This window comes from Salmo trutta, chromosome 29, assembly GCF_901001165.1.
Source record: "Salmo trutta chromosome 29, fSalTru1.1, whole genome shotgun sequence".
Lineage (NCBI taxonomy): Eukaryota > Metazoa > Chordata > Actinopteri > Salmoniformes > Salmonidae > Salmo > Salmo trutta.
The window spans coordinates 29,481,559-29,506,838 of NC_042985.1; the positions used below are offsets into that span (position 1 = coordinate 29,481,559).

The window sequence follows — 25,280 nt, forward strand, 5'->3', positions numbered from 1 at the left end:
TGATATTATCTTTAAGTGCACGCTCAAAGCTGCCCTCTCACTCTCCTTCCTCTCTCCTCTCTTCCATCATTTCCCCCCTCTCTGCCCTCTCTTCCCTCTCTCCCCCTCTCCAATTCTCTCCCCCTACCTCCCTCTCACCTCTCTCTCCCTCCTCTCGCTCCTCCTCTGTGAACCCATTGGAGTGAGTCATTCCGGTCTGCTCTGGGAGTGATCTAATTGCTGTGTCTCCTCCCTCCTCTGTGTGCATGCCTCTGTGGGGGCCGTCACTTCCACTACAGTCCTACCAAAGTGCCTGTTGCCTATTCATTACCCAGAAAGCACTACAAAAACACGCACGCACACAAACTACTAGAACGTTAGTCTGGTAGACAGCCATACAGCCCTACAATAAACCCTGCTACTGTAATGGTATGCCATGATTACTGGATTGGATTGTCGACTGTGCTGTGGCACGGCAGAGGAAGTGTAGTCACATTATGGGGCTATAGAAAAACATCACACCACTGTGTTGATGTCAGTAAATTAAAAAGCTGCTTAGTGATTTTCACAGGGGATGGGAGGAACTATAGTGCATCACCTAGAATGACATTCTTGTGTTTGTTAGTTACTGGGGCTTGTTGTTGTTCTGTTTCCATGGTTTTCTGGATGTGGTGGATGGTATATTTTTGGATTTTGAGGTGTTGGCAAAATGTCTGTTTTGCCAAGTTTTCCTTTGGCCTGTAGTTACATGAGGATCCAGCAGGTGGCAGTGTGCCTATAGATGAGCAGGGGGATATTGGTGAATATGGGGTCTCTCTCCTGTGAGGTTTGGTGTCTACCAAAATATCTTTGCCTTGACTGAGCATCCTCATCCACGGATTGCACTCGGAGGAAAGTGCTGTTTGTTGATAATGGGGAAATCAATTGTTACACCTCAATCACAACTATTTCATGCAAAAGTGTGTGATTGTTATTACATCTGAAAGACATGAGTACAGAAGAGATTCTCATAAATAATAGCAGCAGTCGAGTACAGGATGCATCACACTAGATTCAGGGGCATTTCAGGGGTTGGAATGGCTTTTTTTGTCCTGATGTTCATCACACAATCAGACCTGTAGAAGTGGAGACAGGAATAAATTGAGAATGGTTTAGCTGTAGCCTCCTCTCTCTGTGGTGTCTGAGATGGCTACTAAGCCAGAATGATTATGCAGAGCCAGCTCTTGGCTGCAGAGAGGACAGGGGAGGGGAGGAGAGGAGAGAAGAGAAGAGTAGCGAAGAGAAGAGGAGAGAACAGAAGAAGAGAGAAGAGGAGAGAACAGAAGCGTCCAGTCTAGACAAGCAGTCTGGAGATCAGATGGCTTAAGGAGGGTTTCCGCTTTAAAACAAAACAAATCACACTCACCATTGAGCAACTTAGCCCAGTGTTCTGTTGAGGGAGACACTACACTCTGGAAAGAGATGGAGAGTGTTCTTTCTCACCAGACAGACCACTATCTAGATTATTAACTCACCACTGTCTCCAAGCGGATATTTAGGACCTACATCTTTATTGCAGTTCATTCATCCCCCTAAAGCTTATTTAGACATCTCTCTCCGCTACATGGCTAAACACACAGGTCTATGTTTGCTGTTATTGACATACTCGCTCTCTCTCCCCTCCTATCTAGCTGTCCTGGAAGTGCAGGTCCCAGAGCTGCCAGTGGTGGCGCTGTACGGCATGGACACCACCCTCAACTGTTCCTTCAGCCACGCCTCTCCCTTCAACCTGTCTGACCTCAGTGTCTTCTGGCAGCTGACGGACACCAAGCACAGTGTGCACAGCTACTGGGCCAGCCAGGACCAGCTGGCAGACCAGGGAGAGCACTACGCCAACCGCACCAGCCTATACCCCTCTCAGCTGGGCGCGGGCAACGTCTCGCTCCTCTTGAGAGGGGTCCGGGTGGCCGATGAGGGTAGCTACACCTGCTTCGTCAGGGTAGAGGACTACGGCAGTGCAGCCCTACTGCTCCAGGTAGCAGGTGAGTCTGTTAATTTATTACCTTTATTTAACTAGGTAAGTCATTGAGAACACATTCTATTTTAAGTTTTACAATAACGACCTCAGACTGGGAAAGCTGGACCAATGCTTGGCCTATAGCTACCACATCTTTCTCGATACATCTCTCCTCAAATCCTGTCTCAAAACACATTGGAGAAGAAGGTCAGAGGATGAGGACCTTGGATCGTCTCCTCCAATATGGTTGAAAAGGAGGTGAGGAGAAGGAGACACCTCAAGGGCTTCACATAGAGGAAGTAGAGTCCCCTCTTTAACCTTTTGCTGCAGTGGGATAAATCAGGGTCACACAGAGTGTTTCTTGGTAGTCTTAAACAAATCTACTTTGAAACAAAAGTATACACCTCTCACTCATGGTTATCGGCAGCAACAAAAGAAAGAAGACACTTGTACCATGTCAGATATAAAGTTGAAATGTATTACATTTTTAGTTTGCATCCCAATATTACACTTTATATAAACTCAGCAAAAAAGAAACGTCCTCTCACTGTCAACTGCGTTTATTTTCTGCAAACATAACATGTAAATATTTGTATGAACATAACAAGATTCTACAACTGAGACATAAACTGAACAAGTTCCACAGACATGTGACTAACATAAATTGAATAATGTGTCCCTGAACAAAGGGGGGGGGGTCAAAATCAAAAGTTACAGTCAGTATCTGGTGTGGCCACCAGCTGCATTAACTACTGCAGTGCATCTCCTCCTCATGGACTGCACCAGATTTGCCAGTTCTTGCTGTGTGATGTTACCCCACTCTTCCACCAAGGCACCTGCAAGTTCCCGGACATTTCTGGGGGGAATGGCCCTAGCCCTCACCCTCCGATCCAACAGGTCCCAGACGTGCACAATGAAATTGGCCATGGCCATGGCAGAACACTGACATTCCTGTCTTGCAGGAAATCACGCACAGAATGAGCAGTATGGCTGGTGGTATTGTCATGCTGGAGGGTCATGTCAGGATGAGCCTGCAGGAAGGGTACCACATGAGGGAGGAGGATGTCTTCCCTGTAACGCACAGTGTTGAAATTGGCTGCAATGACAACAAGCTCAGTCCGAGGATGCTGTGACACAACGCCCCAGACCATGACGGACCCTCCACTCCAAATCGATCCCGCTCCAGAGTACAGGCCTCGGTGTAACGCTCATTCCTTTGAAGATAAACGGGAATCCGACCATCACCCCTGGTGAGACAAAACCGTGACTTGTCAGTGAAGAGCACTTTTTGCCAGTCCTGTCTGGTCCAGCGATGGTGGGTTTGTGACCATGGGCGACGTTGTTGCCGGTGATGTCTGGTGAGAACCTGCCTTACAACAGGCCTACAAGCCCTCAGTCTAGCCTCTCTCAGCCTATTGCGGACAGTCTGAGCACTGATGGAGGGATAGTGCGTTCCTGGTGTAACTCGGGCAGTTGTTGTTGCCATCCTGTACCTGTCCCGCAGGTGTGATGTTCGGATGTACCGATCCTATGCAGGTGTTGTTGCATGTGGTCTGCCACTGTCTCCCAGTAGCGCTGTCTTAGGCGTCTTACAGTACGGACATTGCAATTTATTGCCCTTGCCACATCTGCAGTCCTCACGCCTCCTTGCAGCATGCCTAAGGCACATTCACGCAGATGAGCAGGGACCCTGGGAATCTTTCTTTTGTTGTTTTTCAGAGTCAGTAGAAAGGCCTCTTTAGTGTCCTAAGTTTTCATAACTGTGACCATAATTGCCTACCGTCTGTAAGCTGTTAGTGTCTTAACGATCGTTCCACAGGTGCATGTTCATTAATTGTTTATGGTTCATTGAACACGCATGGGAAACAGTGTTTAAACCCTTTACAAGGAAGATCTGTGAAGTTATTTGGATTTTTATGAATTATCTTTGAAAGACAGGGTCCTGAAAAAGGGACGTTTGTTTTTCACAGAAGACTGAATTATAACAAAACCGTTTGACATAGAAACACCGGATTTTCGTTTGAAATGATTTATTCATGTTTATCAATTATTAAATGATTAAATAATTCCACCCATGAGGCCACTAGAGGGCAATTTGGTCACACATCACAGACCCTTCTTTGGTAATCATGCGAGACCTTTAGGATCGATGCCTAACACAACACAGAAATTGGTCATGAAACACTTAGTTCTGTCAGGGATGCACGATAACATGATTGGTCGATACTTCCTGATTGTGGCCCTCTGGTTGTGGTCAATCACTGGCTTTGATTATTAGTTCCTGCCAAGATTGATTGTTACTAACAGCTCGGTGATGAAGGTGGTTGTTCCATCAGAGGACCATCATCACAACTGATTGCACTTTTATTTATAATTATTCTTCACGGCTTCACACACAGTGTTGGTGAACTCCTCCCTCCCTCACCACTAATTTCCAAGTGTTGTTGTTAAATTGGTCTTTTCCTCTAAGGATGTATGTGCATTAAGCAGTGTTAACGCTCAACAGTTTTCCTCTTGGCTGGCTAGTCTGGGTAGAGAAAAGATAAACAATGACACAGTAGCTCAAACAGTGACAAATTGTCCCCTTTTCATGCATTCGATTCCTAGATGTATTATTTTTAGCTGGCATTTACAGTCAACATCATAGAGCTCCCTTCCCACAGTGCTCTGAGAAAATGATGGGTCTCTGTGGAAATCTGCCTGTCAGTCAAATGGATAGCCAGGGAGGTTAGTGGCAGGCTGACATTCCGTCTTAGTGCTGAGAGAGAGAGAGCGAGAGAGTCCACTTTTCAAAAGGCAACTCGCATGAAGTTATTTAATCTCCTTCTTCTCCCTCCCTGTCCCCCCCATTGTTTGCTGTGTTATGATTGGCTGAGGGAATACAGCCTCCTTTCTCTGTCCGCCACCTCTCTGGTTGTGTTTTAGCTCAGGGGATTGGAGAGCTGTGAATTCATTCCAGGCTGAGGATTCACCCCCCTCACCTCCTCACCGCACGCCCCCTCCTGCCAAACCCCTGAACAGAGCACAGCAGTCCCAAATTCTCGGAGCCGTGCCTATTTCCCCCAGGCCCCCCATCCGGGCTGGGCCAGGCTGTGGTGGTTGTGTTGTATTGTGAGGCGGCTTGGCTCAGAGCCGCGGCTCTCTCCAGGGAGGAGAAGAAGGAGGACAGAAGGGAGCACCAGGATATGCTGCAGATGATGTCTCTGGGATCTTAAGCTCGATGTTATGCTAAGCTCCCTAAATGTAATTAACAATTTAATGGGAATCATGTCAAACCGTTCCCTGGGTGTCCCTCACTGGTGATAATCTGGCTAAAACTCTGTATGTCTCTGCTCCCCCCTCCCCCTTCAGCCACCTACTCCAAGCTTCTGGCGACTTGGCTAAAACTCTGTATGTCTTTGCTCCCCCCTCCCCCTTCAGCCACCTACTCCAAGCTTCTGGCGACTTGGCTAAAACTCTGTATGTCTTTGCTCCCCCCTCCCCCTTCAGCCACCTACTCCAAGCTTCTGGCGACTTGGCTAAAACTCTGTATGTCTCTGCTCCCCCCTCCCCCTCCAGCCCCCTACTCCAAACTTCTGGCGACTTGGCTAAAACTCTGTGTGTGTCTGTTCTTGTCCCCTCCTCTCTCCCCCCTCAGCCCTCTACTCTAAGCCTCTGGTGACCCTGGAGCCGAACTCCAACCTGCGGCCGGGTGACGAGGTGGCGCTGACCTGCGTGGCGTACGGTGGCTACCCTGAGGCTGATGTACTGTGGCAGGACGGGGGCGGGCACAACCTGACGGACAACGTCACCACCTCCCTGGTGGCCAATGAGGAAGGGCTGTTCAGCATGCACAGTGTTCTGACTGTCACCCTGGAGCCCAATAGCACTTACAGCTGCAGACTGACCAACCCATTATTGGGCGAGGATGGCCACGCCTCCGTCACCATCACAGGTGTGTGTGTCTGTGTGTGTGTGTGTGTCTATGTGTGTCTGTGTGTCCCATTGCTGTCTGTCTTCCCTGACAAAGGTCCTAGCCTACTTTCTGGAAAGTAAACAAGCTAACATTCAGAGACTTCCCACAGTGTTTTAATGTTGCCAGTTCAGGATAATCTTGTTTTCAGTCACACAGGAGTACGGCTGCCTATTAAAGTCTTGTATGCATTTGTAAATCAATCCGTCAGTCAAACGTTATGCCTTGAATATTCAGCTAGCTGTTCAGAGCTCCACAGAACTGAAGGGAAATAATGAAATGTTCAATTATGCTCCAATAAGCCTAACCATCAGTTTCCACACATCGTTAAATCACATCAGTGGGTAATTATTTCCCAGATGATTCCTATGAAACAAAAATAACTACTCATCTGACATTTGGTAATGCTAGAAGGTGATAAAGAATATGCAATAATATTAAAGGTAAATGGAAGTAATGGTGGTGCAGCAGCTGTACAGCCTGCAGAGCAGACTCCTAGCTCTAACCTACCTCTCAGCTGAGTGGTATAATCTCTTCCTGGACTGTGTGGGTGGTGGCTTTGTGTGGTGGCCCTGGGGTCTTCTCTGTCCCATCCCCAGTCCCCGACCCCCAGTCCCCGGGCTGCCTTACTGGTGTACGTAATGTTTAGCGTTTGGAGTGTTTAGTGTGTGTCTGACGGGCCAAGGCTGGCTCTCTAATGGGAGCAGTGCTGTGTGAAATGGCTCATAAATAAGAAGAGGTGGCCGGGACCTGCTCTCTGGGCTGGAGCAGAGCTGGGGAGGGGTAGGTCACCCTACACCCGGGTCAGGGAGTGTGTGTGTCATGTGTGTGTGTGTGTGTGTGTTTGTCTGTGTGCTGTGTGTGTCAGGTCAGTAAGTGTTGCTCCGCTGGGCTGGGAAATGACTGCTGTTTCCGTGCTGCTGGGGCCGGCAGGGCCCTGAGCCTGATGGCCTGTTCCACAGCTCCACACTCTACAGTCATGACAAGGCCTCCGGGGTATTACAATGTGGCTAAATCCACAGTAGGAAGAGACATGACATGAAGAAGTCAACAAGTGTTGCTGTTAAGCCCATAGTATGATTACTGTTTACATGTTGCAGTAGACTTTAGAAAAGTGGAACTACGGGAGACTATTGCATCTTGTAGTTTTAGTAAAGGACATAGATACGCTTACATGCAATCTGTTGAGAGAGAACGTAAGGCTGATTGGGTGCCTGTCTAAGGCATTCTAGATGTTACCTCAGGCGGTGAACTGGTTCAGATCATAGAGTTGTTTCAGTGGTCCAGATCTATAGAGGTGATGGGGAAGATAGAGATGAATCCTGACAGAGCAGAGGAGGAAATGGACATAGGACCGATGATCTGAAGCAGTATGAAAGAACTGAGAACTAGGTATGGTTGTGATCTTCGTCAGTCGGTGTGTCAAGGAAGAGTTCCTCTCAGACTGAGCAGTTGTTCCTCCTCCAACCCGAAACCCAGCAGAACACCTGTTCTGTTAGACTAGTGGAAAGCCTTTGTTCTCCACAGAGAGACAGTTTGTGTCGAGCGCAGAAACCCGCTGATAACGAAAAGTGATCTGTTCAGCTCAGTGGAAAGGAAGGAATTACCCACGCTCTGAAGCCGTCCTAGAGAAAAACCAGGCAAGGCTCCGGAGAATAACACAGCCAACCTATGAAAGGGAATAGACCAGCCAAAAAGAAAGAGAGACCGAGGGATGAGAGAAAGAAGGAGAGATGGAAAGAGAGAGAGAGAGAGAGAGAAAGAGAGAAAGGATGGAACAAACCCAGAGACAAAGCTGCAAAGCTGTTGATTAAAGCCATGGAGTGACCAGGATCTGAGCACTCTGGGGCTAGTTGGAGAATATTCATTTATCTTACTCTAACCAGCACAGCTTGATGATGGCCTAACTTGTTAGTAAACAAGTGGCAGATTTATTTTGGTGTGCCGGGATACAAGGGGCTTGTTTGATATGAAAATGTATTTGCATTTGTTTACAACAGCTGCTGTATGCTTAACAACTTCTGTAATTAATTTTGACCTAGCAGAACTCTTCTGGAGTGTGTGCCCAGCAGAGTTTATATAGTAAATATATTGGATAATCACAGCACTGCACCTACCACACACCAGACTGAGGCAGGCTGAGAATCCTATTATAGGGAGGGGTGAAATCTCCTTAAGATTCCAAATGGACTATTCCCCACCCAATAGGAGGGAGGGAGGGAGGGAGGGGAGAGAGAACAAGCACATTAAAATTTCACACTTTCCTCAATCTCTGATTGAAAAATTACAATAGTAATACAACTCTCCCTCTGGGAAAAGAAATAGTTTGACAAGGTTAATTTGGATAAAATGAACCCCTAACTGTACGGAACGGTGTGTGGGGTGCGTGTGAAGCCATGTGTTGAGATGGTATGGGTTAAGAAGTTATGCTTGTCAATCATGCCATCATCATTAGCACCACTGTCAATAGTAGTACCTCTCCCATGACACAACAGCTGCCTGGCTAAATACTACATACACAATACTGCCATTTACAACTGAACTATCTCGGTGCAGGTTAGAAGAGGTCATGTCCCGCTTGAGCCCTGACTGACCGTATGATGTGTTGGTTCGACAGCTGTTGGGAGAGAGACCACAATGTGTGTTGGTAGTAGGATATTGATGGATGTAGCAGCAGGATACAGTAGGATCCAACTTGGAACAGACACAAAGAGATGCCTGGCAACCAGCGTCCATGGACGAGACAAGAGGCAGCAGGTGCAGCAGTCCTTGTATGAACCCTGGCAGGCTGCCTCCCTCCTCAGCCTCACTCTGCCTCCTCAGCCTCCTCCCCCTCATCTCCCTCTTCAGCCTCCTCTCTCCCTCCTCAGCATCTCCCTCTTCTGCCTCCCCAGCCTGCTTGGCTATCCTACCATCCTCCTGGCTGAAAGCAGCAGAGGCAGTTTGAGCAACTCAGTCTAAGACAGACTAAATCCCACCTCTGCTCCCCCGCCCCCCTCCCTGCCCACCCTCTCTGCCACTTTGCTATCCTCAAAAAAGAATAATGCCCTTTGAGCTTTATGGACATGCTGTCTGACTAATATCATTTTTAGCGCCGCTGGCAGAACGCAGAGCTTTAGATATGTATCCCTACTGTGGGAGCTGAGAGATGGCAGTATGGCTGTGGTGGCGGTGGGGGGGGTTTAGGCCTGTCACTGCCCAAGCCCTCTGTCTCTCTGCTCAGCGGATGAGAGCACCATTGTCTCTCCGCCTGACTCCACTGCTGGCACAGCACTCGCAGTTCCCAGCAGCAGGATAAGATCGAGATAGAGAGGGGAGGAGAGAGGGGGAGTGAGGTTTGGGCTGATGACAGAGAGGGAGATGGAGACGAGAGCAGAGAGTGTTTGCTAAGCTCTGAGCCGTGGCACCAGGGCCTGACAGGCAGGCAGGGAGATGGAGTCACTGACAGGGAGGGAGGGAGGGAGGAACTAACACTCTCACTTGACTTTTTCCCCCTACTAGCTCTGACTTTGCTGATAGCTACTTTATTGAGAAGAAACTGACTTACTATGACTGAGATAGGTGGTTATCCCACCTAGCTATCTTAAGATGAATGCACTTACTCTAAGTTGCTCTGCGTAGGAACGTCTGCTAAATGACTAAAAATGTAAATGTAATGTAAATGGGTGAAGGGAGGGAGACAGAGGGAGAGAGGGTGACAGAGGGAGATCGCCCAAGCTGTGCTGCTGAGCTCGTCCAATCTGCTTTGCTCTGCTCTCCAGAGGATTGGCCAGCTCCATCAACTTCATGGGAGGCCTCATCCCCTGCTCCGAAAGAACCAACTCTCCACCAGAATTACAGTACAATACTCTCTCTCTCTCTCTCGCTCTCCATGTTTCTCTCTCTCTCAGCCTCTCTCTCTATCGCTCCCTCCCCCACTGTTTCTCTCTCTCTCGCTCTCCATGTTTCTCTCTCTCACAGCCTCTCCCTCTCTCTCAGCCTCTCCCTCTCTCTCTCTCTCTCTCTCTCTGTCTCTCACTGTTGCTCTCTCCCTGTTTCTCTCTTTCACATTCTCTCTCTCTCCCTGTTCCTCTCTCTTCCTCTCTCTCAAACACACACTTTACACCTCGCTCCCTTTCACACTCACATCCATGCCTCAATAGCTCCATGCACACTCCAACATTACTCTTAATAGGCAGAAGAGACAGTGTCACAAAGGTGCTAATGGGCAGTCCTAGCACAGCCTTTCCATTTGCAGCAGACAGCATAAAGCTTTGCTGTGTTTTTCCTTCATTACGTTTGTGCTAGCCTCTTCCCTTTTTCCCTGACTGTGTTATTATCTGTTCTGGGTGCTTGTTCCTGACATATGTTGCCGTCTAAATTGGTACCTGCCAGTGCCCTGCTTGCCAAGCTTACGCAAGCCTAAAAAACAAGTAAGCAAACGAAAGCAAGCTAAAAACAAAACACTGTATTACTCCTTGTTCTCTACTTTTTTACAGGGCTAATTTAAATGCAATTAACGAAGCCTTTGGAAAAAGAGGAAAACAGCAGTATGAATGAATCCGTTGTCAGCAGAGCTGCGGGGGGAACACTGTATTAATTACTGTCCAAACGCACAGACGGGTCTTCTCTCTCTCTCTCTCTCTCTCTCTCTCTATCTTTACCTCCCTCCCTCCCTCCCTGAATACACACTGTCTTATCACGCCCCCCTAGCACAACAACAACCAAATAGAGAGGTAATGGAGGGAGCTGTCTAAAATAAATTCAGGTAGGCCAATGGCAGTCTTTGTAAGCACATTATTTTCTCTCAGGATTATGAACAGGGGCCACTTGCTCCTGTCCCGGCCATGTTGAGTTGTTAAGTTGTTTGAATGTTCTCCCTCCCTCCCTTGCCTTCCACATGGGGACGTTTTATCCCTGTATTATGGCTTCACAGTATTATTTGGCATGCTCTCAGTCTTGCCGTTTGCAGCTCTGAGGGATTGTTGGGTTGAATGAGGGATTAAGGCCGGGCCGGTTCCTGCTCACTGCATTGCTCTTATAGCATCTCAACAATCACAGAGATAAAATGAGCTCCCTCTCATTGTGTTGGGGATTTATGCCTTCCTGTTCCTGTTCACTGTTGTCGTCTTCACTGTCTCCTTTTGGCATAAAAGGTCTTTGCTATGACTGAATGTCAAAATGTATTTTATGTCTGCAGTTGAAAATACAATGTTGGAGCGTTGCGGCCTGACCACGTCTGCTGTGAGTGGCTGTCTGGTAGTCGGTGTGGGTGTGTGGGCTTGGGTCTGCTGTGTGGTCCTGTCCTGTCCTCCCCCTCACCACAGGGGAGCCATCACCAGTCATGACTCTATAAGTGTCCACGGCCCCAGTCCCAGGCCACCACGGCATGGCATTGGGCATGTCCTCCTCTCCTCTCCTCTCCTCTCCTCTCCTCTCCTCTCCTCTCCTCTCCTCTCCTCTCCTCTCCTCTCCTCTCCACACTGTGGAGTACTGTGACATCTTTATGCCTGCCCAGAGCCTGAAGGGAACCTGTCTCTTTAAGCTCTGCACTCCTCTCCTGCTTTCTTTCTTCTTCAAGACAGATTATATTTATGGCTGCAGTAAAAGGGCAAAAGCCCTATTTTGTCATTGATCAGGCTCATTTTTTATTTTCCCTCCCGGAGTCACAGTGAGGGGGGACTGACTATCAGTGGGGTTGAGCCAAGGGGCCTGCAGTGTACATTTCACACAGTTGCTGTTTTATCCTGTAAGAGGGATTGGTTTCTGGAGGCCTGGCGTCAGCTTCTGCTTTACGATTTCAAATCATATTAGGTGCAGCCTTTTGAGAGACATTGAGCAGAGAATAGCCCAGAGAAAACGGTTGGGCATACCTTCAAAGGCTTGGTCGTTTAATTATTCATATCCATTTATTTTATGCTTAAACTCTACACCAGATAAGACCATGCATTGTTGTCCCACAAAATATGTTTGCAACCTCCGTAAATCGCTTTGTTCTGGTGCCTTGAAACAGTCCAAGTCAATGGCCACCCATACACAAAGAGTTTTGTCTAGCGGTGTAATGTCTTTTGAATTAGGAGGCGCTGAGAGACTTGGGCCCGTTCCTGGAGAAGGTAGCTCGCCTCACTGATAGCTCTAGAGACCAGTAATTGATTACGTGTGAAATTAATGAAAGTTAAGCATGGAGTTACTGGCCCAGGACTTTTCTTACTTACCTCCCTGCAGCATGGACTTAAACCACTCAAAAGAGTTTGTTTACTGTCTGTAAATGTGACTGAAATGACTCAACCTGACTCAACATTTAGTACTGCAATCAGTCTGAGTCATCTCTCTTCATCTGCAAGGACAGTGTCATCACAGCCCTTTAACTCTTGAAACCAAATATTATGCTCCTACATTTGTGACGAAAGCATTGATTAGAACATGGCAGCCATCTTTGACATAGCCAAATGTGACCGGTGTGGAAAGAGGGAAGCTGTGAGGGCTAGGATCGCCTTCAGGTCACATTAACATCTCCTTCCTGCTGGCCTGGCTGGTCCTCTTTAGCCATGCATGTCTTTGTCTCTGACTCCCTCCCCAACCCCACGCCTCTAAACGCCTGCAAGACAACCTGCAGCTCATTACAGAGAAACTGTCCACAGGGAAATGACAACTTATACTGCCTGTCATATCTATAATGTATCTGTCTGCCTACTTCCAGCCACTTATTGTACTGCTGGGGGATGAGCGGCAAAGCTGTAGTCTACTGCTGTAGTGAAGGTTTCTGATGCCGTTGTTAGTGTTATTGTTGTCTCCAATGGCTCTGTTACGTCAGTGGTTATTTGGGGCCTCAACCGTGTACTGTAGACGTCCCTTGTTATCAAATAAGATGCAACTCCATTATGCTTGCCTTAGAAACATTATCACGGGCATCCGTAGCAGAAATGGCTTTGAGAGAAATATCAAGATAAAATGAAAGCGATTCTGGTGAAATGATATTGAAATCCATAATAAGATAGATAGTTTAATATCTATGGTAACAAAAAATAACCAACCCAAGGCTCAAGGACTAATACAACTTCATTTGAATTTCAAACTGCTGCTCCAGCATGATCCTACATTAGACACAGAGAGCATGACAATTTCCTGATAGACTTTCCAGAGCCACCAGTGTATATCTGATGCCAACAGAGCTTAATGGTAACCAAGTCAAGTCCTCTGCGCTTTAGCCATAGGCTGGGCCTCCTGGCTGGCCTGCTGGCTGGCTGGCTATCGAGATGGGGATGAGATAAATGACTGGTAGTGATTGGAGCACACTAAGAAGGTCAGAGGATTAGTTACACACCTGCTAAATGACTTCTAGGTAAAGACTGAGGCCCTCTGTTCATTATATCACAGCAGCCAATGGAAGCACCCCCCCCCCCCCGCCTGCCCTCAGAACAGCCTCAATTTTGGGGCATGGACTCTACAAGGTGTCGAAAGCATTCCACAGGGATGCTGTCCCATGTTGATATCCAATGCTTCCCACAGTTGTGTCAAGTAAGCTGAATGTCCTTTGGGTAGAGGACCATTCTTAATACACACAGGAAACTGTTGTGTAAAAAAAAAGAGCAGTGTTGCAGTTCTTGACACAAACCAGGGCACCTGGTACCTACTACCATACCCCGTTCAAAGGCACTTCTTTTTGTCTTGCCCGGTCACCCTCTGAATGGCACACATACACAATCCATGTCAATTGTTTTAAGGCTAAAAAAAATCCTTCTTTAACCTGTCTCCTCCCCTTCATCTACACTGATTGAAGTGGATTTAACTAGTGACATCAATAAGGGATCATAGCTTTCACCTGGATTCACCTGGTAAGTATTTGTCATGGAAAGAGCAGGTGTTCTTAAAGTTTTTACACTCAGTGTAGTCTTGGTGAAGGTCCTGGCTGCAGTGGTGATACACTTCTTCCTTCAGGAGTCAAATGCATCATATCATGTGTCTGCAACCACGATATTGTCTGAGACTGAAGCAGTGATAGTTATAGTATGGCTGTGCTATACTAACTTGGAAATGTTTCCATTTCCTTTCGATTCAAAATTACTTGAGGGGTAAGGTCAGGGGGCCACTTTGGTTTTAGAAGTGGGGGGGGGGACATAACCTGGCGGGGGATCTGGGGTCCTCCCCCAGAATTTTTTGGGGCGTCTAAAGCTCATTTCCTGCATTTTTACACAAGCTAGGTAAGAGATCATTATTAAATATGTTTAAATAATTAATAAGACTGAACTAGATCAAAGGTAATTCAATAATACATATTGTGTTGCACCTTTAGCCTAACAAAACGAATACTTTTGATTGTCTTTATTAAGACATCCACTATATCAAATTTCAGCCAGACCGACCAGCCAGCCCGAGTTGCCTGCACGCCCGACCCCACCTGTCACGACTCCTTGTTCGGGCGGTGGTCGGCAGTCGGCATTGCCGGTCTTCTAGCCATCATCGATCCACTTTTCATTTTCCATTTGCTTTGTCTTGTCTTCTCACACACCTGGTCTCAATTTCCCTCATTACATGTTGTGTACTTAACCCTCTGTTCCCCCCATGTCTTTGTGCGGAATTGTTTATTGTAAGTGCACGTGCACGTTTTCTCTGGTGCGCAACGGGTTTTGTACCCATTTGTTTGTGGTTCTGGTTACCGGTGGTTTTTATGAATAAAACTGCTCCGTTGATTACCCAGTTTTGCTCTCCTGTGCCAGACTTCCCTGCCGCCAGTTACGCACTCCCTTACACCACCAGTCTAGTCAATAACTCAACTCTCTCCCAACACAATTTCCTTCCCAGTTCCCACCTTTATTTGTTTTTAATTCCCAAGATAAAGGTTTGGAAACAACAAAAAAACACATACACATACTCCTCAAATATACAATAACACACAAAAACTGCAAATCCTCCATATAATTCATGTCATGGGCCTAATAGTACTGTAAAGCTCTTTTTACTTGCAAACAATATAGCTGGGTCACCCAGTCCTGTCCCTATGGGTCTACGGCCCTGCAGCACCCCAAACCAACACACCCCACTCAGCTTTAGGATATTAGTGAAACTTTAATTGATTGGTTTTGGGAGTGTTACGTAAAAGGCCAGTAACAACTCACAGGACGGCAGACCCTGAGGGCCAGGACTGAGCAACCCAGCAGCTAGGGATTGCCTAAATAAGTATCTCCCCAGACATGGGCATGTTTTCAATACAGACTCCTTTAGTCATACTGTATTCCATATAAGGCATCCAGACCTTATGAAAGTTGCCCAGTATACCTTTAATCTTGTAATAAATCAAATCTAGTGATAGATAACTTGACATTGTGGGAGGATAACCAACCTCCCAATGAATTTCTTAGCAGCTATACATGTTTTAGAGACACTCTTATCCAGAGCAACTTACAGTAGCAAATGAATACATTTTCATGCATTTTTTCTTTCTTCTCTGTACTGGTTCCCCGTGGGAATCAAACCCACAACCCTGGCGTTGCACGTACAATGCTCTGCCAACTGAGCCACACAGCTTCGTTACACAGTTTCTTCAGATATTAGTCACCAGTATCAACATTTACAAGCAAACAAAAACAGGGGGAAGGGAGAATCTGTAGACATGCTGAAATAAAAGTACATACCAGAAATTAGCCAGCCTTCACAAGACAAAAACATATTCAAATATGTCCCTTTTTGTGTTTTACACCTCCAGCAGAGGAATTACATTTCTGAGTGCATGGTATTTAGTTTCACCGGCATATAGTATGTTCTATGGATGGTCTTAAACTGCTGTAATTTATGTCTGAGATTATATGAACAGGACTGGGCATTTAAATATATCTGCATCCATTCATCATCATCAATAGCTTCTACCAGGTCTTCACATTTTTGTTTTACATGTTTTGTGTCATTGCGAAAAGCCTCTATCAACCCTTGATACAGTTTGGAAATCAACTTTGGAGGTTTGTCAGACTGCCTTAAAATAGCATCTGTCTTGTCCAGTGTTTGCTGCACAGAGAGAATAAAGGGTTGTATCTGCAAAAATTCACCTCGGCTCCGTCACAGACTGGTCTTCCCTGGCTGCCTGACCCTGCTGAGACCAAAAATGACAACACGCGCAAAACAACAAACAATCACTGACAAGAACATGAGGGGAACCAAAGGGTTAAATTCACAACATATAATGAATGGGAGGGAAACCAGGTGTGTAGGAAGACAAGACAAAACCAATGGAAAATGAAAAATGGATCAATGATGGCTAGAAGACCGGTGACGTCGACCGCCGAGCACCACCCGAACAAGGAGGGGCATCGACTTTGGAAGAAGTCATGACAGATGAGCAGTGTTGTGTACTGACTGTGCACTAGAGGGCAGCATTCCTGCGGGATGCCAGCGGGACCTGCGGGTCCCGACAGAGATCATTTCGGCGCGGTCGGCATTTTTCATGCTGAGGGTGACCAGACAGACAACTTTGGGTTGAAAATATTGCTTTGTATGCGTTATCCTACCTATTGTATTAAAAGCACATATTTTTTGCATTATTCTCACACAATACGCTGCTTCAACATCAGTAGCCTACCTCTCCTAGTTGGGCGTGAGAGATCAAGTGCGGACTCATTGAAAAAGAGTAGGCTGCCTACGTGGGCGGAGAATCACGTGGCAGTCAATTTAAATATGAAATTAATTTAAATATGATTAGACTTGCTTATTACAGTGTCTGTAAATAAATAGGCTATTGGTAATGGATAGAAGTGGAGGGCGCTCAACCAACGTGAGTCGAAGTGCAATCAAAAACTTGAATCATCATTGAAAAGGAAAAGGCTCAACGTGCACATAGGTTAGGCTACTATGGTGAGCGTTGCACCTTTTCATTTTCAATAGGTAATGATTACCTATTTATTTGTCTCTGCCTGAAAATCGTCCTCCTAAAAGGTAGGCTATATCCTATAGGCCTATGCAAAACGTAGGAAGTGTTGCTGTTATCATTCTTGCTGCTTCAAGTTCAGTAACCATACCTGCGAGATCAGGTGCGGGTGTGGTCTCAATTAAATAGAGTAGGCTATAGCCTATGCTTGGGGGGAGAAGCACTGGGCAGTTATCTTTCCAATGAAATGTATTTCCTAAATACTTTACTACATTGCCTAGAAATAGGCCTAAATATTTATCACCCATCTTCCAACTCCTAAAAGGTAGGCTATGAAAGTAGCTCAAGAGAAAGTGCAAGTCTCTCCTACTCTGCTCTCTTCAAACTACATCTAGCATATTCACTGATCTTGCCTAGTAATATAGATACCCTAATATAAGGACCATGTGAGAATCTCTGGTAATTTAACCTATTTCTTAAGTTATTTTTGTGCATTTGATATTGCCTATAGGGAGCAAAATTGCTGGGACCATGGCTGGCAAGTGAGCTGCGTCACATACGCCTAAAATAACATTGTGGGACTGCGGTTGGGTTTGGGACCAGTTCTTGCGGTAGCGGGTGCTAGTCAGACAGATAGCCAGTGGGTGTGGACGAAGTGCGGTATGAAAAGCTGTAGCGGGATGAAGAAATCGGTCCCACCAGACCTCTACTGTGCACCATGACAGTGAAGCATGTATCGTTACGTTGCCATACTGACTAATAAAAACACACACTGCACTGAAAACATTTCAGAATATCAATCTTACATCGTTTGGCTTATGGTTTCATTGTTTGATTCAGGTCTAGTGTGATTGAGGCAAAAATAATAGCTAAAGTTAGCCAACTTTTGGCCAGCTCTCTCTCTCTAACGGTACATCAACTGGCAAAATCTAGCCAAGTTCCTTTACTTCTGTTGAAACGGGACAAAACAAAGGCTACAAAACATTTCCATACAAACAACCGCTGTTAGATAATAATAATAGCCACCTTGTATCACTATCTGACAGATAGCTAGAGTCTAGAGCTGACCTGGCTGTGGTAGCTACTAGCTAGCATAGCTAGTTCATTCACCTCAGTCGAGGGGATGAAACATTAGCTAATGTTACTTGTCAGTTACAATACTAGCTCAGAACTATGAATAAACACTCGTTTTTTCTGTTAAGTTAAACAGCAGTTACCTTGCCAGCTACATCAGTAAACTAAAGAGTAGCCAGTTTCTACTCTGCTTGCTTTTAAAACTCGGTGAAAGAGCACAACACATACACACTGAACTATGTTCAACTCTCCCGTGCTGGTCCAGCCAGCCAACCTTCCAGAAGCTTTACTTTCACACAGCCTGTTAGCCCACTCTGTGTCCACGGTCCAAAATTCAGAATGAAGGGAGGACATGACTCCCCGTCCCCAGTGAAAGTTGCGCCCCTGGGTATGGTAAAAGATCATCCTTGTATATTTTGTAGTTAATGCAACAGTAAGGAGCAGTGTGCTATTTATATAGCTAATGAAGGATTTGGAGGGCATGTGTTTAAGATAGAACATCGCATAAGACACAGTTCATTTCTATTTAGAGAAGTGCAGAGAGAGCGAGAGAGAGAGAGAGAGAGAGAGAGAGTGTGTGTGTGTGAGAGAGAGAGAGAGAGAGAGAGAGAGAGAGAGAGAGAGAGAGAGAGTGTGTGTGAGAGAGAGAGAGTGTGTGTGAGAGAGAGAGAGAGAGAGAGAGAGAGAGAGAGAGAGAGAGAGAGAGAGAGAACAAAAATACCTCCAAGTGGTTTCAAAGGCCTGGGGCCCTGATTCCCAGAAGCCATACAGTAGCCTAATGATCAGACACTGTGGTAATGGTGCTGAAAAATAGCAGTAACACACTATTTAAGATTAGCCCACACATTGTAAGCCTCAGCAATATGATTGTTTGTTATGGCCTTGCAATACATTCCAGAAGAGCATCGGTCTGAACAGTTAGGTTAGGATTACTCCTTTTATTGGCATACTTATCACCATGAAGTAATCAAGAATTCACCATCATGGTCATAATATAATGGTCAATGGGATTATGTGTTGAGCAGATTTCACATTGCCATGTTTCCGTATGCTACTAATGTCTGTTCTCGAATTAAAGTATTGGTTCTTGTTTAGTATGACAGAGAAAAAGGCCTCATTAAGGCTCGCACACATCGCACCATATGTTGATCTGGTGTTCGTCTGCCAATCGTTCGGCACGCTGTGTTTTAGAGACCACCCGCTGGTGGACGGCAGACTGACGACATTTTTGCACGATTTAAAACCAGGGCAGTCTCATGGCATACAGTCTTAAAGTTGAAATGTTGGAGAGTGTTAAAATATATTTAGCTTGACGTTGGTATTCATACTGTGGTCTCTTCTAATGCAGCAGCCAGGAGCATCATGCTCTTTAAGTGAAGGGTGAAGGAAGAAGTGAGTGTAGTAATGCTCTGAGTGGAAGTGGAGGTTACAGACCTCCTCCACCTTACTCTGCCATCTGAGTGGAGAGGAGGCTCCAGCAAGTCACATCCACAGCCAAACTGCATGTCAATTGCCAAGCAGTTAAAGTCTCTCTCTCTCTCTCCCTCTCTCTCTTTCTCTCTCTCTCTCATACACACATACAAATTGAATTTAAGTAAATTTGACAAGCTAGGGCTTCTGTTATCTACCTTTTTGGACCTTATGTCCCTGTCAGCTCAGGAAAACATCCATATTATCACCACCCACCCAAAAATCTGTATTTAAGACTAGGAAATTACTCATGCAGTAGAAGAAGTCACCAATTAGCATGTTTTACTCCAAAGCATTGCTTTGCATTTCTATGGAAAAACAAGAAACAACCGATTGCACCACTATCTTTGGGTTCAAATCATTTTTATTAAGACTATTTGTATCGTGAATGTGAGAATAAGTAGCTGTTTCCTAGAGATGTGCAGCTGTGTGGTTGGTGGAGACAGAGCTGACCTGATACAGAGTCATTGGCAGGGCTGTAGCTAGCTACTCCTGAGTGCTCTGAGAATATTCATCTCTTCAGTAACCACCAAAGACTGCAGCAGAGCAAAATGAGAAATGTTGTTTTATAATGAGAGCCTTAGGCAAAGATATACAGAGGCATGTCTTTTTAAGAAATTCTGTCATTATATATTCTCCTAGTGATACTGCAGAGAGGAGAAGGGATACTAAAGAACAAACTCACTCAGCTGAGGGTTTAGGATGGATGCAAGAACATCTTTAATGTTGTGGGTGTCTACAAATGTTGATATTGCTGAGTGGCGGGGGGGTTAAACACATCAATCAACCTTTCATGCTATACTATATCAGATAGTGGAGTCTGTGATAATGATGATATTCTCTGGGGGTGTCACCTCTGTCGTGTGTTAACTCTCACACCTTCAAATAGATCCTGGTAAAGAACTTGCATGCCCAAAGAGCCAATCAGAGTGGCTTTTGGTTGTGTTTATTCCCGCAAACATTGGGGTTAGGAGTAGGGATAGGAGTAGGGCTGTACTTGACAGTAGCCATTCAAATGGTCTCCCTCTCTCTCTCCTGCCTCCTCTTCCTCTCTGCAGTGCGGCCTTGTCTATTTGCTCTCAGCCTATCCACTCATCTCAGACACGATCAGCCCGGTAGATTGTCGGCAGAGATGCTGATAGCTGTCACTAGCGATTCCCTCCTACACATCTTCCGCCCTCTTGTAGTCAGACCCTTGTTTGAAAAACAAATTAAAAATGTAGAGAACAAGAGTTGTTAAACTGATTATTGCAACCTAAAGTTTGCCTCAGCTGTTACGGCCGAAGGAGGAATGAAATGGAAGTGGTGAGAAATCGATAGTCCACTCTGCCTCTTCCGACATCTTAATGCCAGTCTCTCCTGAGAGGAGGGCATGCTGAAGTGATGGAGTCTCTGTCAGCTGCAGGAGATGTCAGAGGAGTTTTTAATGGAGGTCTCGGCAGAGCTGACAAGCAGTGAGGAGCTTTTTTTATTTTACCTTTATTTAACTAGGCAAGTCAGTTAAGAACAAATTCTTATTTACAATGACAGCCTAGGAACAGTGGGTTAACTGCCTTGTTCAGGGGCAGAACGACAGATTTTGTTTACCTTGGCAGCTCGGGGATTCGGTCTAGCAACCTTTCGGTTACTGACCCAACGCTCTAACCGCTAGGCTACCTGTGAGGAGCTAGGGCTGGTCGAGATGGGGAATGACTGGACGAGACGCTGTGTTTCCAATCCCAGTTCTTCTCATACTAGGCTAGTGTTTATCAACTCCACCGCCACACATTCACTCTCTCCCTCAGTCTGGAACATGCTTAGGATGCCAATATGCTTAATTAGCCATCCTACTGGGTATACAGTCTGATTCTGGTACACGGTAAATGATAAAATCATGTTAACCTTGCTGGAATGAGATTTTAAATCACCCCACTGAATTTACCTGAGGATTAGATTCCCCACGCACTGATTAAATGCACGGCCAAACCAGTATTTATATGGATGTTTCACACTGAAACTGATTCCTAGCTGTGAGAGCATAGTGTTAAACCAAAACCTCTGATGCCGACAGTTTGTTTTCACTAGGCGCTAGATAAGATTGGGAATTTCTTTATGGCTCTATTTTTTATATTTGTAAGCAATGTTTTATAGCACAGTCAGACATTTTGGATATTTATCTGGGGGGATTTTTTAAAGAGATTGTATTGAATTATAGTGAAACGGATGGGAGATGAAAGTACATTTTTATTATTGTGAGTGCTCTGTCTCTGTCTGTAGGTTAATCTTTATGCAGGGTGAGACACTAGTGTCTTAGTGAGAAGTTAATCTAGAGGCCCATAGGGACAATGTCTCAATATGTGCCTACACTTGGAGACTAGGTCTAGTTCAGTACAGGCAATATCAGACAATTGTAACCCAAACACAGCCATTCCATGTTCAATCCAGGCTGTCTCAAGGGAACGTGACCATTGAGGTGCAAGGCTTCAGGGAGGGTCAGAGGGCCACTGGACTGGTATTCACTTCTGGATCGATCACATCAGTAGTCAAACTCATTGCGGCGAGGAGGTGACCTCCCACTGCAACCCACTATTCTAAACTCTCAGCAGCGTTGTGCTAAATGGTGAAGTAAAGGCAGGGAACCTAGAGCCAAGCATCCATCCTAGGAGAAAGGTCACAAGCTACTTCCTGATGTGCATGAAAGACAGCTTAGAGTTTGAGAGTGGGCTAATGGTACTGCCTGCAGGCCTTATTCCTATTCCAGCCCAGTCACTCACACCCACCACACACAACACACACACATGCACAGAGGCATACACATACACACGTGCACACACACACACGAAACACCGCCCGACACCTCCAGTGAAAACAAGTGGTGTTAGAAAACTTTCTTCCAACAACTGCAGAGTCACTATTCTGTCTTAAATGCGCCTGTGTGCGCGTCATATTTTTGTGTTTTCCTCAAGACCACGGCATCAAATCAGGGCAATAATGTCAGACAAATTGTGTAAGTAAATGTGAGCTGGGTTGTTCTAAGAGGGGGCGGTTACCCTCCCTGCATGCCAATAAGACAGCTCCGTGGTATCTAGCCGAAAAGCAATTAATTGAAATGCAAGAAAAGGGGGAGAATGCTCAGTGCAAAGATGCTGACAGGACAGAAAACTGTGCTCATCCATCTCAGTTTGCCAAGTTTTTCCTCTCCCGGTGAGGTGAGGTGAGCTCCTCCTTGTCCTCCCTTTCTGTGAGATATGCACCCAGGGACAGTCAGAGGACAGACGGCAGAGAGGCAGCGCTACCTCTAGCAGCTAGCCCTTTCATGCTGTAGGCGGAGGCAATGTTTTGATCACCTTCTCCCGAACGTGATGAACTGTGACAATGGGTGTGAGTCTGAAACAAACTACAAGTCGGCCATTAAATTAAATTATTCCCCCAAATAATAGAAAAAAGGAAATCCTGTTGTATTCTCTCTGTCTGTCTTCTAGTCTGGCCGAGCCTTGACCTCTGACACTGCTCTGGCTCCTTGTTTCCTTCACTGTTGTTATTATGACTGCCAGCCTATCACAGTCCTCCCAGATCTCACAACTTCTGAATGTAGGGAAGGAAATAAAGCTTTAAATCACCAGACAGCTTATTGTTGATGGATTGATTGGTGATTGGTGATTGCAGAGCTGTTGTTCCCAGCGAGGTGTGAACATTGTTCACAGCAGACTGGGTTGTGAATGTGATTTAGGTCGACTGGCTGCTATTGTCCCAATGGGTTTTATGTGCGTTCGTTTCCACGGCTTCATTGTCTCTTGTGTTATACTGTGTAATCACGCAATGAATTTCTCCTGCCCCTTTAACTGACTCATCACTCATCATTGTAGAGATGCAGAATGCTTTTTAACAGTCCTGTGGACCCCTCTCTCTCTCTCTCTCTCTCTCTTTCCATTCTCTCATGCCGGCTCTTCCTTTCTGCAGTGTGGCCTTGACTTCTTCTTCTGGGCCCTTGGGGTATCTAAGCCCTCCAGCAGGGGTGGGCCTCAGTGTCCCTCCACCCTAGGGCTATCCCCCAGTCCACCCTGCCTCCCTGTGATCCCCACTGAACCACTGTCTGTCTGCAGCCCCCTGATCCTCCCACATCACACCAGCCCTGAGCAGCTCTGAAGGCCAAGGCTGCCAGGTCTTTGGTTTAGCCTCACAATGAAAGAGCAAGCTTATTGACCCCCTCTATGCTCCTCCTCATTCCCCAGCCTGCCTGGAATGAGCCCTGGGGCTTCTGTTAGCCTGTGGTGGGGTGTCTCTCTCTCTCTCTCTCTCTGTCTCTCTCTCTCTCTCTGTCTGTCTGTCTGTCTGTCTGTCTGTCTGTCTGTCTGTCTGTCTGTCTGTCTGTCTGTCTGTCTGTCTGTCTGTCTGTCTGTCTGTCTGTCTGTCTGTCTGTCTGTCTGTCTGTCTGTCTGTCTGTCTGTCTGTCTGTCAGGGGGCATTATTCTCCTTTGGTCCCAGTTAAGGAGGTGTTTTTTGTCCTAAGCATGTAAAACTCAGCTGACACCCACAAATAGAGAAAGCAGCTTTGATCCTTCGTCTGTCATGACGTTGTAGAACTGAGACAATCTGAGACGACAGGCCAGGACTGAGCACTTTATTCCACCGTAGGCACTGGCTGAACTTAAAACACTCTGGCACCAGGAAAATGAATGCCAATCTGGGCTTTTACCTTCAGCTTGGCCTGTGTGAGGCCCCCTGTGTGTCTTATAGAATGAATGGGGAGTTTCATTTATTTTTTGGTAATGCAGGCCCTCTATTAAGAGTCCATATCTAGGTGGTGTTTAATCATACTACCATTCACTCCCATTTTTGTTTTACCTTATGGCTTCACTTCCTTTCGACACCTACACCCAAGTCGACCTGCCTGATAATATTTAAGGGCTGTAGTCCGGTCCAAACTCCAAGTCTTATCTCACTGTAATTGCTGTAAAGTGATGTTTACATAAATAGACTATAAACTGTATGTGTTGGGTTGAATGCGGAGCCCAGAAGTTGCACCTCTGTGGCCCTATTACTGCAGCTGTGTAGTCTCCCGACATTCAATGATGTGACAGGCAGCCCAAAACCCTCCATCCTCACCCCACAGAGAAGGAATGGGAGGAGGGGAAGGAGACGATAGGTAAACAGAGCCATTAGAGACAAATCTCTTTCTGAAGAAAACAAAATCACATCATCAAACAAGAGAAAAAGAAAAATATGATCCTGCAGCCCTTTGGGGCCCCAGCGCTGAAATGATAGCCGACTACGACATTTGTCTTGATCAGCCTGCCCTTAGGGATTGAGAGAATGGAGGGAGGGGTGAGAGAGAGAGGGAGAAGCTGAGAGCACAGCTCTGCTCTGCTTCAAAGTGCCAGACACATTCATTACTTCTCTGTCTTATTATAGCTCTATGTGGACACTTCATGCACGAATCAGAGCGTACAGCGAGCCGAGCACAGTACTACCTAGCATTCATCTGTAATTTGACCTTTGCATTTGGTATTAACATGGTTACTGTGGTCATCCTTTAAATAGCACAGAGCAAAGAGCTCTATAGAGAGACAGTGGAGCCCATCAGTCATGGTTGGCCCAAGGAACTATATACTGCTTTGTCAAAATGACAAGATGGACTATCTAGGTTTTCTCCTTTCTCTATATGACATGTTGCTGTTGATATGGGTTTGGACTGGAACAGAGGATATTAGAAGCCAATCTGTAGTAACACATCCAGCAAAGACATATACGTCAAATTTACGTCAAACATCCTGCCTTATATTAAACAATATCAGTCACTCGGATTGTTTTTGATTGGATATTGCACCAGGATCGCATCGTACGCCCTCCTAAATATATACCAAAATATATATTGTGTATATCCTATGATTTTTCATTGCATATCATACAATAGCCATGTAATATGGTTAATCATAAATAGGATTACGTGGTTAAGCATAATCTTGCTTCCCATAATGTGTTCCAATAATCACATA

General features: G+C 45.9%; 1 protein-coding gene across 2 annotated transcripts in view; it reads left to right on the forward strand.

The window, feature by feature from the left end:
- Window positions 1–25,280, forward strand: part of LOC115167340 (CD276 antigen-like) — a 71,532-nt gene that overhangs the window by 21,754 nt on the left and 24,498 nt on the right. For both annotated transcript variants that reach the window (XM_029721684.1, XM_029721685.1), the window contains exons 3-4: window positions 1,650–2,000; window positions 5,613–5,909. In XM_029721684.1, coding sequence (XP_029577544.1) covers window positions 1,650–2,000; window positions 5,613–5,909 — 648 coding nt within the window. The remainder of the gene's footprint in view (window positions 1–1,649; window positions 2,001–5,612; window positions 5,910–25,280) is intronic.